The 17,468-nt window shown below is 45.7% G+C and overlaps 1 protein-coding gene across 11 annotated transcripts in view; it reads left to right on the top strand.

Annotated features, from left to right (window-relative positions):
* The window catches only part of ANKRD33B (ankyrin repeat domain 33B), a 70,901-nt gene that overhangs the window by 17,826 nt on the left and 35,607 nt on the right, over positions 1-17,468 (top strand). For 4 of the 11 annotated variants that reach the window (XM_081294684.1, XM_081294682.1, XM_081294691.1 and 1 more), the window contains exon 2: positions 7,649-7,722. The exons of 6 other annotated variants lie outside the window; for them this stretch is intronic. In XM_081294684.1, the coding sequence (XP_081150810.1) occupies positions 7,649-7,722 (74 nt within the window). Of the gene's footprint in view, positions 1-7,648; positions 7,723-9,085; positions 9,624-17,468 lie in introns of those variants that run through there. One more of the 11 variants, XM_081294683.1, reaches the window with a different exon arrangement.

The raw sequence follows: 17,468 nt of genomic DNA, 5'->3' as shown, positions 1-17,468 counted from the left end.
ATTAAAACAAAAATATTTAAAAAACACAATATCAAATGCTGAAGGAATAATAAAGTTTTGTGTTTTGAATATCTTTCCAACAAGTGGAATATGTAGTTTTAAAAATATTTGAATAGCATTACGTATGCATGACTTTGAAAGTCACTTGTACTTACAGAATCCCAAGGTCTCTACCCAGAAAATCAAATAGACTCATATATAGATGTTCTTCAGCTCTGAAAACGTGGACTTTTAGTATCCTATGATTATTTAACATGAGTGTTTAAATGAATAAAATTCAACAGTTCAAATTAAATAATCAGAGGATGCTTAAGAAAAAAAAACCTATAAAAAAGAAAGCTAATTAAAATTCTGTAGTAGAAAATCCCCAAAATGCAAAACAGAAAGAAATCATTTGAAGCCAGGCATGGTAGGTCACACCTATAATTCTAGCTACTTGGGAGGCTCAGGCAGGAACATCACATGTGTTGAGACCAGCCTCATCAACTTAGCAAGACCCTGTCTCAAAATAAAATTATATAAAGGCTAGGGATGTGGCTCAGGGGTAGAGCACCTACCTAGCATGTACCAGCTTGGGGTTGTATCCCCAACACCTCCCATGTACTCACACACAAAGTAATTTGCAAGAGAAAGTGGAAAAAAAGAAATCTTTAAAAATAAAAAATAATACAGTCGCACTGAGTTCACATACCATATAGTTCACTGGTTCAAGGTATGAAAATCGGTGGTTTCCAGTATGCCCACGGATGATTGGCAGCCACTGCCACAGACAACTGTAGCAGCTTTTCATCCCTCCAGAATCTCAGACCCTTTTAGCTCTCACCTTAAATCCCTCCCATCCCTAAGCAACCACTAAGCTGCTTTCTGTAGATTATGTACATTATTTATAGAAGGACTTTTACATTATTTATAGGAGGATTCTTATGAAAGAACTGGATCCTTGTAACTTAATGTCAACACGCCTTGACATTCTCAATAACATTCTCTCAGTGAGAGCTGACTCCTGGGAACTGCCTGCCGCACCAAGGGCGACCTGTGTCGGCAAGTCCCCTGCTCCTAACTCTGTGGTGCCAGCGTAAGGAAGGGTGGAATCTCAGTATCTTCTGTTGTTGTTGTTGAGTCCAGGACCTCACCCACGCCAGGCAAGGGCTCTACCACGGAGCTGCAGCCTCAGGCTTTTTGAACATCATTTTGTTTTGAGACAGGGCCTTGCTAAGTGGCCCAGGTCAGCCTAGCCCTTGTGATCTCCTGCCTCCAGTTCCTCCTTGTGTCCATCTGCCCTCCTGCCGCTTCCTTCCTTTCCTCTTAGCCACCTGCTGTGTCTCTCCTGACATTAAGGAAAAGCTAAACAAAACCCAAACTCACTTGCCAGTGGGTTGGGCCTGGCAGGCCCTTGAGGTGCCCAGCTGGCCAAGGCCAAGGGCTGAGGGTGGTGGGTGCGGTGCTCTTGATCTGCCTGCAGCCTGGGCCCAGGGTGAGCCCCCCTTGAGCACTTAGGGCTTCCCCGGTGGGTGGGTGTCACAAAGGCCCCTCTCTTGGCTGTCACCCTCACCCCCATGAATTCTGATTTCTTCCCACCCACCCCCAAAGCTTCTCCTGGCCTTGGCGGGGGCTGCCTCTTCTCTCTCCCCCAGCGTTTTGGGCACTATCACAAGAATGGGGGATGAGACGCTCTCCTGGGGCGAAGGTGTCAGGGGCAGGGTTTCAGACTCTATCACCTCTCAGCCAGGTGTGCGTGCGTGCGTGCGAGTGTGTGTGTGTGTGTGTGTGAGAGAGAGAGCGCGCGTAAGAGCAGCCAGTGCCACGTGCACAGTGGTCTGACCACCCCCGGGAGCAGGCAGCCCCCACAGTCATGTGAGCCAATTTCTTAAAATAAACCTCTTTCTGTCCATGTCTCCTATTGGTCCTGTCTCTGGAGAGCTCTTGCTGATCCTCCCTGAGCAATATCCTCTGCTGGCAGTCTGGTGCTGCTGATGCCAGCTTGGCCCTGGGCCTTGGTCCCGAGAGCCACACTGGCACCTGGATGGTCTGCGGGATTCCTCCAGCTTCCCTTCCTGGAGCCTCTCCTGCTTTCTTGCTGCTGTTGCCTCCAGAGCCGGCTTCCTGGGTTTGCAGTCGGTAGCCTGTGCTTGTGAGGGCCCTGTTCTGAAATCTTGGTGCTTGGGAACCAGGGCCTGCATTTCCGTCTTGCACCAGGGTGCAGATTACACAGTTGGTCCTGGCTGCCCCCCTATTTCTGGTTGCCCACCCTTCCTCATCTGCTGTATCCAAGCCCTGCATGCCCCACCAAGATGGTCTCTCACTTTTCATGGGGGTCTCACTTATATCGCTTCCCCCTGAGTCTCCATAGTCTGGTGTGTCCTGCTCCCACTTCTGGTTTTGTCCCCACGTGCAGCTCTTATTAAAGCCTTGTCTTCAAGACTGTTCCTTTAAGGCCCCCCAGACCGTGCTCAGTATGCGTCCCTTTGTGTCATACAAACGGGTGACCTGCGGTCCCCCAGTCATCTGCTGGGCCACCTGCTCCCAACCATGCAGAACATGCCTTCCCTCTGAGGCCATCTCGGGTCTCTTTTGCATGCATTTCCCGTGCCGTCACCACATGGCTTCTCGCTGACTGCTCTCAGTGAGGCCCTTCTGCTCTGTCTGTAGGATTAGTGATTTCTCTTGAAGTGAGGTCAGCCGCGTGAGGGAAAACCCTCCACAGAACTTGTTGCTCATGGTTGGTGGTTTGTATCTGCTGCCGAATGGAACTTGGGTACTGTGTCCTGCTGCCAGTTACACACCCTTGATTTTGAAGTTGCCAGATGCTCCTCAACTGGTGTTGGGGTCATGTCTCCGCAAACCCATCTTAGGGTGAAAATATCATCAACTGAAAACACACTCTCGCCTACATCCCACGCAGGTGACGGAATTGGGGTCTCTCTTGGTGGAGTGGGCTGGCTGCCGATAAAAGCTAATAAAGAGAAAATGGAGGAAAAAAACCACAGTACCCGGGAAGTGATTTTGGAAAGCAGAGGCAGGAAGGCTCTCCGATCTTAGGGATGGAGCTTCCATACCGGAAAGAGAGAGAGATGGAGCCCGCGTTTGCTTTATTTATGTGGGGGGAACATCAAAGGTCTTCCATGGAATGTTATTTGCCAAATAAGGTAGGAGAAGGGTAGCCCAGTTCCCAACAGGTTACACCCAACTCCGGAGCTATGAGAGCTGTCTCACTAGCACAGCAAAGACAGAGACCTCATGGCTTGGGTGGCCCGATATTCATGGGAAAGCTAGAATAGTTCCCAAGGAAAAAATCTAGGTCTCCAGGGCTCATGGGTGGCCTCCCACAACACACCAAATACACCTAGCCTGCTGTACATTAGGCTTCTCCTGTGACCATGGGCTTTTTGGTAACGGAGGCCCACTCCCTCTGTCCAGCCTGAGAGGCAGGGTGGGGCCCACCACTTGTTGCTAGGCTGGGCACAGATCCAAATTAAAAATTCAGAGTTAGTTTCTACTGCTTGTGAATTGCCTTCACATCACGTGGTTGCAGAATCAGAAGTTGAGCCACCGTTAAGTTGGATGTCCTCTGTCTTCTAAGCAGGACAAAGCTTCTCAGTGTAGGCACTGCTGACGCCTTGGGTCCCAAGGACTGTCCTGTGCATTGCAGGGTGCTGAGTAGCATCCTGACCTCTGTCCACTCAATGCCAGTATCCACATGCTCCCTAGCTGTGTAACCAAAACTGTCCCTGGGGACACAGTTACTCCGAGCTGAAAATCACTGCAGATTAGGGAGGAGGAGACCGCTGGAGTTGTGAACCTGGGCACCTTTTAACCTGGAGAGGGTTGTGAGGTCATAGAAAGTTCCACAGAGTTGGCATGCCTGGTGCCTCTCCTGCTTCTTTCTCACTGAGAGCTCTATCAGGTGCTTTTCATTTATTTATTCACTTATATGTTTATGATGTTGTAATTATGATTTTTTAACACTTTTTTTTTTTGTGGTGCTAGGGATTGAACCCAGGGCCTCACTCATGCTAGGCACGTGCCAACTGAGCTGCATCCCAAGTCCTTTCAATTTTAATTTGAGTCAGGGTCTTGCTAAGTTACCCAGACTGGCTTTGAGCTTCTGATCCATCCTTCTTCCTCAGCCTCTTGAGTAGCTGAGATTACAGGCATGAGCTACTGCTCATGGCTCCAGTTCCTCCGATTTCTTGATTGTCTCTCTACATTTATCCAGTGCCTGCGATGGGAGACATCGTGGGTGAGTGGAGGTGACCACCATGTGTGCTGTGAAAATTTAATTGACAATGAAGCTAATGAAGAGCCAGAGACAACCTACCTCATGCTCAGCAAGATTGCATGATATGTATTTAGCCAAGAAAACTGAATATTAGTTTTTCATTTAAGGGATTTTTAATAACTAATAACAAACGAAGCAAATATTTATGCCTTGCATTTCTTCCTTTAAAAAGACATATTGCAGGGCTGGGGCTGGGGCTCAGTGGTAGAGTGCTTGCCTGACATGTGTGAGGCACTGGGTTCGATTCTCAGCACCACATATAAATGAATGAATAAAATAAAGGTCTATCAACAACTAAAAAAAATATAAAAAAAGAAATGTTACATAATACAGTTTGCCTTAAATATGCTTGATTGTTCCTTAGGTTGCCTTTTTGGAGTCTAATGTGTTCATTTACTTAGCAAGTATTTATTGAATGTCTATACCTGTGCCAGGTGCTGTTCTAGGAGTAGAACCCTGAACTGAGAGGGAGATTGTTGCTCTGATGAGCTTATTTGCTGTTGGGGAAAGAGTGCGATGACTGAGACGTGTGAAGTCCTTAGCAAGGGAGGCCTGGTAAGTGCTCAGGAGGAAGGATAAAGACGGACAGGCAGGGGATGGACGGCTCTTGCAGTCCCGGGTCGACGCTGAAATTTCCCTTCCTTGCTGAGGAAGGAAACTTTGAGTAAAGACTCAAATGTAGAGAAAGTTGTGTTGCTTGGAAGTTTAGGCAAATATGTTCCAGGCAGATGGAGCTGGTGGGAAGTCTGGAATGTTCTAGAACAGCCAGGAGGCAGAGAGGCTGGGGCAGAGCCGGCTGGGAGGAGGAGAAAACCTGAGGGACTAGTAATTCACTGTAGACCTTAAGCTGTGGCTGTCAGGCCCACTTCCAGGTGGAGCGTCCACTTCCACTGGACTCAGGTTTCAGCGTGTGACCACGGGAGTGTGAAGGACCAGCTGCCCTTGCTCCGGTGAAGGGAAGCACCCAGAACTGGGAAGCACTTCCTGGATGCTGCACTTCCTCGTGAGCCCCCCGCCTGCTGCCCAGAGGCCCACTTGGCCGTGGGGTGCACTCAGGTTGGGATTGCTGCTGGCTGGGCACCTCCATGGAAGAAGGGGCCCCGGGCTGTGGAGTTGAGAGGGGCCCACCTGAAGCAGAGCTGTGGTCCTGGAGTCACACGGGTGGCCTCACAGTGTGGCCCCACCTCTGGGTCCTCCCCCGAGACAGATGCTTTTTATCAGTCCTCCGCCTGGCCCAGTTCTTTGCTGATGATTCCAGTGGACGGTGGTACAGTCCATGCGTCTTGAGAGTCCCCCGTCGTTTCTGCTCATTATGCGACAGTGTGGAATAATACAGCCCTATGTGAAGGATGGAGGGAAGTCTTGGTGCCACAATTCCAGTTGAAAATCATTGTATCTGACGCAGTGTGGGAATATGGTGTGTGTCAGGTTCCTGTAAGAGTGTGTGTGTGTGTGTGTGTGTGTGTGTGTTACTTTCTTCCCTCAGCTTTCCGTAGTTTCTAAGACAACATTCAGACCAATAAATAATCCTTGTCTGCAGTCTTTTAGTGCTGAACAAGTTTTTCTGTGCTGCATCTTAATGCATGGTTTAGGAAATTGCTATCGGTCTCCTGTAGTCAGAGCCAGATTCAATGGGGAAAGATCTTTCCAGTGCAAATGTGGGCCTTTCCCAGTACATTTACATGCACCACATTTACATGTACCGGGACATTACTCATTTGTTTCCTGCAGTTTGTAGTTTATCAGCAGTGCAAATGGGGGCCTTTTCAGTGCATTTACATGTACCAGGACATCACGTTTCCCGGCTTTTAACTTAATAGTGGTATGTGCTTGGCTAAGAAGCCGGGAGAAACTTTTGCTTGCTGTGTTTTAAGGGGCAATGGATTTGGGGCTCTGTGAATCTTTCACTGCAGGAGAATGTGGGGGGGGGTGTGGTGCTAGGGTTGAACCCAGGACCTTGCACATGCTAGACAAGTGCTGTACCACTGAGCTACATCCCCAGCCCTTTATTATTCTATTTAGAGACAGGGTTTTGTTGAATTACCCAGACTGGCCTTGAACTTGGAATCATCCTACCTCAGCCTCAGCCTCAGCCTCCCAGGTAGCTGGGATCACAGGTGTGCACCCTCTCTAATCCCCTGGCCTAAGTGAAGTTGCCTCATTTTCCCTGTGAGTGATCAACCCATACTATGAGCATCTCTGACATCAAATACTAATGTTTGTTAGGTATTTTATTCTGCTTCTAATAGAAATACTTATTGGGAAAAAGAGAAATACTAAACAAAGAAGAAATAAAAAACAAGTGACCTAGGTGACCAGTGCTTGGACATAATGATAGTTAACATTTGGGTTTCTTTTCTGACCTGTGCTATGGAATGTGTAGGATCTATCAGTCTGTAAAGTTATCCATAAATACAATCAGATCCTCCTTTTTTCCCACACTCTGAGCTCATTTCTATGTTAGAAATGCATCAGAATTTTGAACTCCATTTTCTATATACATCGTAGATTATTGGCTAATTTGGGGGCATTTTGGTTGTTTCTAGCCTCCTGCTATGTAGCTCATGCTCTGATGCATGAATGTCTTAGTGCAACCCCTGCTGGCTCTCAGGCCTTCCTTTTTAGATCACTCCCTAGAAAGCCTATTATTTGGTATCACAGTATGAGCCTTTAAAAAGCCACCTTGCTCTTTAGGAAGACCACACCGATTTGCCTTTCCACCAGTGGGGTGTGAAATTGCTCACTTTGCTATATTCTTATCATACCAAACACTAATTATTACAAGTATTGAAATGGCCTTTTGGCCTTTGAAACATTAAAAGTCATGTATGCTTATTGTAAAATATTCAGATGACATAGAAAGGTAAAATACCAAAGATGATAAAGAGTCACTGCCAGTTTATTATCTAGACATAATTGCATATTTTAGGTATTACTTTAGAGATATTTAATATAATATGATACATGTAATTTTCTTTTTTTTTTCATAGCCACATATTGAGGGCATCTTTCTATGTCAGCTAATAGTACAATGAATTATTTTTCTGGATATTTTAATTTATTTAATCCATGACTTCCTGTGGACATCAGTTATTCCTAGTGTATGATTTAGGAACAGAACAGTGATTCACATGTATTCTTGCACACTAATCTATTTATTTTCTTGGGAAATTATTGGAGCTTGAGTTTGGATCAGTATTTTGAAGTTATCTGCTTGCTCTTGAGGCAGGATTAGGCTTTTATCCGCCATGCCATGCATGGTCATGCACTTGGTTTGGCCAGTTTAGCAAGAAGCAAGTTGCATAGCTTTTGGGCAAATGTTTAAAGACCCAGTGCTTGATCCGCTGTGCCCTCCTTTCCCTCTTCTAGGTAGTGTCTCCTCCAACAGCCTGTATCCTGGAAAGGAAAGCAATGGGGAAAGAGCTGACCTGCAGTGACATGTGGTATGAACAAGAAGCAGACATTGGTCATAAGCCTTTGGGATTTGGGGATTGCTTGTTATTGCTGCATAACCAAGCCTATACTGACCAACATAGTGCATATGAACAAATTGCCCTGTAGGAAAAGAGGGCATGATTATTGTCATGATAATACTGCTGTGGCATCCATCTTCTGCCCTTAACCAAAGCATTTCGAGGCAGTCTTTGCCCTGAGCTGCTTGCAACATTACTTCTGTTTTAAGCCTGGAACCCAGTAATATCATCCCTGAGTTTCCTGCTTGGCCTCAGGTGCTCGTCAAGTTGCCCACTCCTGTCCTGTCAGGGGAAACCACTAGGCAGTGCCCCAGACCTCAGTGTTGGCTCTGGCCCCTGGTTTCTGCCCTTCTCTCTTGCTGCCGCCTGATGGTTCATTGCACTTGTTCTGGAAGACTCCTCCAGTCCCTCTGGCCTGGTCAGGGGAGCTGCCCTCTCCTCTTGGACTCGGTGGGTAATAAACTCCATCTTGTCATTGTTCCTGTCTCGGCGTGCCTCCCTGTGCCTCCCTGCCTGTATCACACCTAGCCTAGAGACCTCACCTGACAGATCCCAGCACAGCTTACTAGTGGGGTCATACCCATAGACTTGCCAACACTGGTGACTCCAACTTCTTTTCATCTTTTTTCCATTCAAGGTCACAAAATGACACTTGACCTTAAGCTGTGTGTCTTTGATTTTTGGAGTTGAAACACGTTCAATAGAATTTGTTTTCTAGCATTTCATACTTTTTCTCTTTTTGAATTACTTCTTTATATCTTTAGCCTGTTTTTTTGAGGTCTAAGGATTATATTTTTGTCTGTCTTTTTGAGGGCTAAGGATTTTTTTCAAACATATGCTAAAGATGTTAATTCTTTGTCTATCATATGTATCACATTCTTTTTTTAGTTTGTAATTTAAAAAATCTTGTTTGGGGTTCGTAGAATCTCTTGCATTTGTGGTCTAATATCTTTGTCCGTTTTGGACAATTCTCTCTATTGTCTTATCATACTATTTGACCCCTTTCTCTTTTTCTTCTTGCTCTGTGACATCAAATTCACGCATTTTGGACTCTATCCACCATGTTACAGGTATATCTCACTTTTTTCTATCTCTCTTATCCTCTCTGTTATTTACTTGCTCTTTAGCTTAATCTGTTGTTGCTTTTTAAATTCTTTTTGGATCTATTTTTAATTGATACATACAAACATAAAAATTGTACATATTAATGGGGTACTATGTAACGCTTCAGTAAATGTGTACATGAGCAATGTTTAAGTCAGTATAAGCATATCTGCCTCAAGAATATGTCAGTTTTTTTTCTTGTCTTCTTCTCCTTCTCTTTCTTCTTCAGAACTGGGAATGGAACTCAGGGTGCTCCACCTTTGAACTGCAACACCAGCTCCTTTGCATTTTTAAAAAAGTATCAAGACAGGGTCTTGCTGAGTTGCTGAGGTTGGCCTCAAACTTGGAATCCTCCTGCCTCTGCCTCCCATGTAGCTGGGATTACAGCATGCAGCCATGTCCAGCTCTACCATTTCTTTATGAAGAAAACTTATAGGAGCCTTTCTTTTTGCTTTTTGAAATACACAGTGTATTATTTTATCTGTGGTCATCCTGCTATACAATAGCACACCAAAATTTTTGTTCAACTGTAACTTAATCCCCAATGAACAACCTTTCCCTATCCCTTCTCTCCACCCCCCCCCCGATTTTTAAATTCTTTTTTATCCTTAGTGCTGGGAATCGCCCAGCACCTTAGCATACTAGGCAAACGGTTTACCACTGAGCTACACCTCAAGCCCATATATTCTTACTTTGTTATATATATATTTTACTTATTTTTTTTAGTTGATTCATCTTTACTCTGTTTATTCTTCTAGTTCTCTGGTAAAATTCATTTGTCATCTTTTTAAAAGAACATATTAAGTAGTTATTTATTTATTTATTTTTGTGATACTGGGGTTTGAATCCAAGGTTGTTGTGCCATTGAGCTACATCCCCAGCCCTTTTAATTTATTTTGAAAGAGGATCTCACTAAATTGCCCAGGCTGGCCTCAATTTTGCGATCCTCCCGCCTTCTCCAGAGTCACTGGGATTACGGGTATGTGCCACTGTGCCTGGCTAGGTACTTACGTCAAACTTGGATAATTCCAGTGTATGGATGTCCTTGGAGATGTTTTCTTTTGTCTGTTTTTCTCTTGGTCCGGTCTCCTAATATGTCCAGTAATTTTTTTGGAGTGCTAGACATTGTGCATAAAAATTGCAGTACTCTGGATGGTGTTGTCTTCCTCCAGAGAGATTTTAGTTTTGCTTCTGGCAGACAGAGCCAGGCAGGTGATTGTGGACTAGGTCCTAGTCTTTGCAGGGTCAGCTGCTCTTTGTGGCTTGCTTGACTTGAAGGGGGGATTTCCGATGGAATCATGGCGGCTTCCCAGGCCTGTTATCCTGGGCAGCCGTGAACTCCCTGATCTTCAGACTGTCTCTCTGGAGGCTCAGCCAGCTCTGATGCTTCCCTGCTGCTCTCTGTGTGGTTTCTGAGCCTCACAGCCCTGCGAATTCACAAATGCCACCTGGGGATAGTGACCAGAATGGCAGCCCATCTTCAGGCTGTGCCCTTCTTCCTGGGCAGGGGCCTGTAGGACCTGGTTGTGTTGGAAATGCGATGCCTCTGAGTGGATATTTAACAAATGGAGTCAGTGCTGTTACTTGATCTCAGTGGCAGAGGGTCTGATTGAAGCTAGCGTCTTATGGCTGAAAGAGAAGGTCCCTGGTCTGTTTTCCAGTGTTTTGCTGAGAAGGTTTGAATTTTTGTAGAGTCAGATTTATCTATCTTACTCTTTGTGGTCTCTGGCTGCGCTATCATGCTTCAGTTGCTTTTTCTAAGCCAAGTTTATAGAAGTCGTCATCTACATTTTCTTCCAGTGTTGTTGTGTATTCAGTGATTCATTCTGGCATAAGAGATGAGGTGGAGATCCAACCTCACTCTTGCCCATATGGCAGGGTGTTCGTCCAGCACTGTTGAATGAGTGATCAGTTTTCTATGAAGTTCTGGAGTATGATCCTTACTGTTTAGTATCTGGTTTCTTGTTAATAGTGTAATTTACATGACTTTGCTTATTAGTGAGGTTCTATATAGTTCACATATATTTATTAGCTCTTAACTAATTTGGGGGTTTTCTATTTTTTACTCATTTGAAAAACTGTATTCTTGGTGTTTTCATGTTAATATTTAATATATTTTTGTTGATATTTAAATAAACTTGTATATGTTATTAATTTTGATTGCTGTTTTTTGATTGCCTTTTAGTTTGGCTTATGACTTTTTTTTCACAGTATTAGGGATTGAACTAAGCACCTCATGTGTGCCAAGCAAGTGTCCCAGCCTTTTTGACTTTTTATTTTGGGACAGGGTCTAGCTAAGTTTTTCAGGGTGTCCTCAGTCTTGGGATCCTCTTGCCTTGGCTGCCCCAGTAGCTGGGATTACAGGTGTGTGGTTTTGCTCATGATTTTTTTTTTCCTGCTACCAGGGATTGAACCCAGAGGTACTTAACCACTGAGCCACATCCCCAGCCCTTTTTATTTTTTATTTTGAAACAGAGTCTCGCAAAGTTACTTAGGGCCTTGTTAAGTTGCTGAGGCTGGTTTTGAACTTGGAATCTTCCTGCCTCAGCCTCCCAAATTGCTGGAATTACAGGCATGTGCCACTGCACCCAGCTGCTTATGATTTTTTGATATAAGTGAATATTGTGTTTTTATGCAGTTAAATACATTTGTGTATTTATTGTCGTTTCATTCATTGTTTTTATGCTTTTGAGATCCTTCCTCATCTCATGATCAGCAGACTGCCTCAGGATATTGATATGTGCTAACATTAATTTTTACCTTTAACGTTTTAGTCCTTTTGTGTTATATTTTGATTCATGGTGTGTGTCCTGCTCAGTCATTCACTTTTCCAGCAATGTTGGTGAAATTCTTCATCTGCTGTCCAGATTATTCCTAGAACACATATGTGCCTTTAAAGGAAGGGTCTTATTCTGGACCACCTGCTCTGTTTTTCCCCCCATGTGTTTGTGTTTTTATTCTTTTTAGTATTCTACTTTTTCTCTTCCTCATTTCTGTTAAGATGGTACGTGCATGTGATAGAACAGAGAATCCGCAGGGGCTGGGACTGAAAGCGGCCGTTACTCTCTCTGACCTCCGCCCACCTGTCTGCTGTTTAGGGCCATCGCTTGTGACCACTTCTCCTTTCCCTGTCTGTGGCCCCTCCTTGCCGGTATGCAGCCTGCTCTAGTGACCTGACTTGGTTTATCCCTTCAGGACAATACTTAGGGTTCCTTGCTGTGACAGATGGAGTTTTTTGCTACTACCTTACTTTTCCCTGGATCCAGTCAGACCCACCCACCCATAATTTTGCCTGCGTTTGTTCTAGTTCCTTGCATAATAGATTTTATTTCAACCTCAACTCCTTTCCCATCAATTGTATCCAGCATTTTTTGACAGGTAAGGACGTTCCTAACCTGTTCCCCTTCTCCTCTCCACGTCCACCTCTCCTTGTCTTTACTCCTTTTCCAATGATGAGCTTAATGACATTTCCTTAACCGTGTCACTGTGTTTATTATCTCAGTTTTAGAATTTGATCTTACAGGTTGAAGGTTGATCTTACAGGTTGTTTATGTGGTTAGAGCTCTCTATTGTTATTTTTTTATGTAAATGGAATTGTTTGGTAGGTTGTACGTCAAGTCTAGTTTCTTCACTGAGCACAATACTTGTGAAATCCCATCCCTGTCATTTCAGCAAGTAGCTCATTGCTTTTTATTGCTTAACAAAATCCATTGTGTGGAGATATCTCACCTTGTTTATTTGTTTATTTATTGATTGGTTGGTTTGCTGCTGGGGATCTGGGATTGAACCCAGGTTTTACCACTGAGCTGCATTCCCAGCCCTTTTTGTTTTTTATTTTGACCAAGTTGCTAAGGGCCTGGCTAAGTTGCAAAAGCTGACCTTGAACTTGCCATCCTCATGCCTGGGATTACAGGCATTCACTACTGCACCTGGCTCTATCCATCTTTTAATGGACATTTTGTTGTGTCCAGTTTGAGGCCTTTATGAATAAAGCTGAAATTAACATTCAAGTTCAAAAAACAAACAACTCTTTCGTTGGTTGAAGAGTCAGCTGGTGGTCTAGGATTGCCTCTCCTTTTCTGAGCAATAATGCATTTTAAATTGCTATAGCATATATTTTACTTGGTGTTTTTTCTTTTTTCTTTCTTTCTTTTTTTTTTTTTTTGGTAAAACTGCAGCTGTTAATTCATTGTGCCTCTTTAAGGAAAAGAAAACAGAATTGGTCTGACTTTCATAGCCCCACTTTTGCAATTTGGATACAGCATAGGCTTTACTTCACTTAGGACATTGGTTCAGGTATTAGAAAATTTACAGGTGGATCTTGGGAGCATCTGATCAGCTGACAGGCCTTCTGATTTCAGAACGATGGAGGGACAGGTGTAACTTCAAATAATAGAGCTGAAGCCAGGGTGAATCAGAGGCAGCAATGGCTTGTGACAGCCAACTGTCAGTAACATAGGCATGATGAGTCCCGAGGTGCCATCGTCTTGGGAGGGGGTGATCCTAGTGAATGTAAGCTCGCTTGGGGAGGGGTTTGGGAACTTGGGGTTGAGACATGGGCCAGAAGTCAATGGGCCCTGCATGGAGTGTGTTTCAGAGAACTGTGAGCAGGTGAACTCTGGCTTCTCCCTGGCACTGACGAGGAATCTCTTTGGCGATGTTGGTTGCTGGGTGGTTTGTTTCTTTTGCATTTGCATTTAGTCATTTGAAGGAACAGCATGTATGTTACTGGGCTTGATTTGCAAATATGTGTTCCATTCATATCCCTTGCCAGCCATGATTTCCCTCACAGTAAAAGTCGAGGTTCCTGGTGACTGGATGAGTGTAAACTAAGCAAATTGCTAGGTACTTTGAATACTTGAGTGCATAGCACAGTCAGATTTTATGACTGCAAATGTGCAAAGCGAATACCTGCTCTCAAAGCAGCTGCCACTGACAGGATGCCGCCGAGGCCAGGAACAGAGTTGGTCCTGAAAGGGCCTTTCCGAGCATGGTGCCAGGTACGCAGAAATAGTTAACTCTTGAACTAACAAAGGGATGCTGGTGTTTCTACTGAAGACATCAGTTCTGCATTGGATCAGCTGACATGCTTCTGAGTTCAGAATGACGGAGGGGCACATGTAACTGGCCCCTCCATGGTACTTGATAGGGATCAAGTACCATTCCATCACTTCATGAATAAAAAGGGAAATTGGACATCGAAAAAGGAGGAAGAGCAGCTTCTGAGGGAAAAAGACTGTTCTGGAAGTTGAACACGTGGAGCTGTATGAAGGGCTCACCTCTCGGTACAATGTGCTGTGTTCTCATTTGGACTTTCTTGGGAATGACACAGGACCCTGGATGGGGCTGTAGCCCAGCAGTGCCCTGTACTTGCCAGTGCAGATGCCCATGTTGACAGCTGTGCTGAGGTTTCCAGTCCGGGGTCAGGAGGAGAGCACTGGCAGCCCTGTCCCTAGCACTCCTAGCAGTGACCTGCTAACCAGACTAGGCCACAAGAGGCCAGGGCCTCCCACCAGCTGGGTTCTTGCATGGAAGATGGCACAGGGCCTCTTGCTTCTTCTCTGAAGGTCCCACCTGTCTCTCTAAAGGTGGGGCAGGTGCCTCAGCAGTAAGGGTCGCCAGCCTTAGCTGAGCACTGAGAGCACCAGGGAGCAGGAGGGTGTCTTCTGGCTGACCAGGGGCCACCATTCCCTTCCTTGTCGTGGGCATGTTCCCTACTCAGTGCTGTTCCTCATTTCCTGGTTAGGGAGAGGTGAGAGGGGATGGCTGGTGACACATGGGGATCTTAGAACACACGTTCTTCCCATGGTCCCTTTTGCCTGCTCTTCCTCTGTGCAGCTGTGCTCATCCCCATATGATCCGGAAGACCTTCAGGGCCACCGAGGGTTGGGGGCTTAAGACTGAAGTCTCGAGGGGACTCAGGTGTCACCCATGAGGTGGGTAAGACAGGGACCTGGAGGAAGGGTTCCTGGGAGAACAGGACAGGGTTCCCTAACGGGAGAGGGGTTCTCTGACAGTGTGTTGCCTGGAGCCCAGAGCTGCCGGGCCTGGGGGCCTGGTGGGGTTGGGCTTGAGGGACCCACAGGGAGGATTGGAACAGGCAGGACCTGACCACAGATGGGTGGGGACAGGGAGGTGGCTGGCTGCAAGGTCCAGGGGCAGAACTGGGGTTTTCTTGGTGGTGGAGGATGGGAAGGGCTGTGGGTGGTGGTGAAGGAGTTGTTCTGGATGTAAGGCTGCGTCAGGGAGGGAGGGCGTGGCATGGAGCTTCCAGGCCCGCAGAAGCTCTGCCTGCACTTACATGAGCTTCTGGGCTAAGCAGCCTGGCCTGGAGCATCTGCTGATGGGAGGTGTCCGGGCCTGAGCTTGCCTGGGAAGGGGACCGGATGGGCTGTGGGGAGTCTCCTCAAAATCACCAAGTGGATCCGTGTGTTCTCTGTGGCTGGGCATTGGACATAGGTACAGGGTCTGGTGGCTGGTGGGACCCGGTGAGACTCCTGGCCACAGGCCCTGTAGGGGGCTCAGCCAACTGAGAAGATCCCATCTTGCCTGTGCCTGGGGGCGCGGGGGAGTCTATATTGTTCTTGGCATGAGTGGAACAGATTGTTCTAGGCTAGGAAAAATTCAAACCAAACAACAAAACGATTTAATTACGTGCCAGCACCCTTGGAAATTAGTTATTCTTTCTAATATGAACCTCTAATGCAAGTTGGATATATCTCAGATGCGTGTGGGATTTTTTAAAAATTGGTTTTGAATTTATGGACCTTAGGTCTGGGTTTTCTGGCTCTTTCTGTTTTTCATGGGGCCCAGGTCAGAAGCCAGCCCCCTACTTTCTCCACGCCCGTCAGAAGTCTAATCCCCCTGTGTCAGTCACTTCTGAGCTTGTCCTGGGGCACCGGGAGATGCCACCTCACTCACTGTGTCATTTTATGCAGGTGACTCCTGGTGGGCCTCCTACTTCTGTCCCCACCTGTCCCAGTGCTGGCAGTGCCTCGTCACCTTCAAGCCCTGCTTTACGTTTGTGGCACTTGATGGAGGAATAATTCATACTGGTGACGTGCACACCTTCTGAGTGGCCAGCCGGTGGTTTTCAACAGATATGGCCAGGCATCGCTTAGCAACAGGAATGTGTTCGGAGAAACGAGTTGTCAGGTGACTTTGTTGTGGGGACATCATGCAGTGGTGCGGGCCCATCACTAGGTGGCCTCTTGTACTGTCAAGCGACACAGTGCCCTGTGCAGGGGTGCATACTTATAATCCCCGCTACTCTGGAGGCTGAGGCCGGAGGATTGGGAGTTTGAGGCCAGCCTTGGCAACTTAGCCAGATCCTGTCTCAAAGTAAAACAAAAAGGGCTGGGGAGGCAGCTCATGGTCGAGTGCTTGCTCTGGTTCAATCCTGGGTATAGCCAAAAAAAAAGTAATAAACTGGAGACACGAGTCTGATGCCAGCACAGCGTAAGTAGGAGTCCACTCTGAAATAATGATAAAAACTCCAGTAAACAGTAAGTATATCACCCTTTAATATGGTCACTGATTGTCCTCAAATGTCATGTACTACGCATGACAGGATGCGCTACACTTTGTATGACTTTGTGCAGTAAATTAATTTACATCAGCCTCACTCTAGACATGAATTTATGATGGCCTTGATGTCGTTGGTGACAGGAGTCGTTCAGCTTCGTGTAATCATTGTACCAAGGATTGAACCCTGAGCCTTGGCTGTGCGAAGCAGGTGCTCTACCATGAGCTGTGTTGTCCAGGCTGATCTGCACCTGTGATCCTCCTGCCTCAGCCTCCCAAGTGATATATTGGGATCTTACGGGACCACGGTTGTACATGGGGTGTCACTGACTGAAATGTCATTATGTGGCACATGGCTGTACTTGTGCCTGTGTGATCGTCCCCCCTCCTAAAACACAAGCCATGCTGTCCCCAGTTAGTTTCCTCCTGCTCCTTTTAGTTAGTCTGCACCCATGAAAGCCAACCGCCATTCACACAGTGAAGTGGGGTTGACCTTCAGAGGACTGGCACGTGACAGGCTGTGGTGCCTGGCTTCTGTCCTCGACACACTGGGTTTGAGATGTACCTATCTTGCGTGTACCCCGAGTTGCTTCTCATTTTAAATAGCTTCATTGAGATATAATTTACATAGCATACAGTTTGCCCATTTAAAGTCTATAACTCAATGTATTTTTTGCATATTCCATTTTTAATTTTTAAAATTGTGCTAAACTATAGATAACATGAAATTGGTCATTTTGATCATATAGTAAGTGTGTTATTTACTGGCATTGATTCTGTTTGTATTGCTGTGCAATATCACCACTATTTTCAATTTTTTTCCATCACCCCAAACAGAACCCTGTCACCATTAAGCAGTAACTTTTCCTGCAGCCCCTGTAACCTCTAATCTACGTTCTTCCCTGTTCAACTTATTTCACATAAACACAATTGTGTATTTGTCCTTTTGTGTCTGGCTTATATCACTTAACATGTTTCCAAGCTTCCTTTATGTCGTAGTGTAAATTTCATTCCTTTTTAAGACTGGATGATATTCTGTTATATGGATATACCAGTTTGCTTATCCATTCATGTATTGATGGGCACTT

This window comes from Spermophilus citellus (assembly GCF_964194105.1).
Source record: "Spermophilus citellus genome assembly, chromosome: 1".
Lineage (NCBI taxonomy): Eukaryota > Metazoa > Chordata > Mammalia > Rodentia > Sciuridae > Spermophilus > Spermophilus citellus.
Note: the sequence above shows the minus strand (reverse complement) of the source record. Positions and strands in the feature narration are given on the sequence as shown.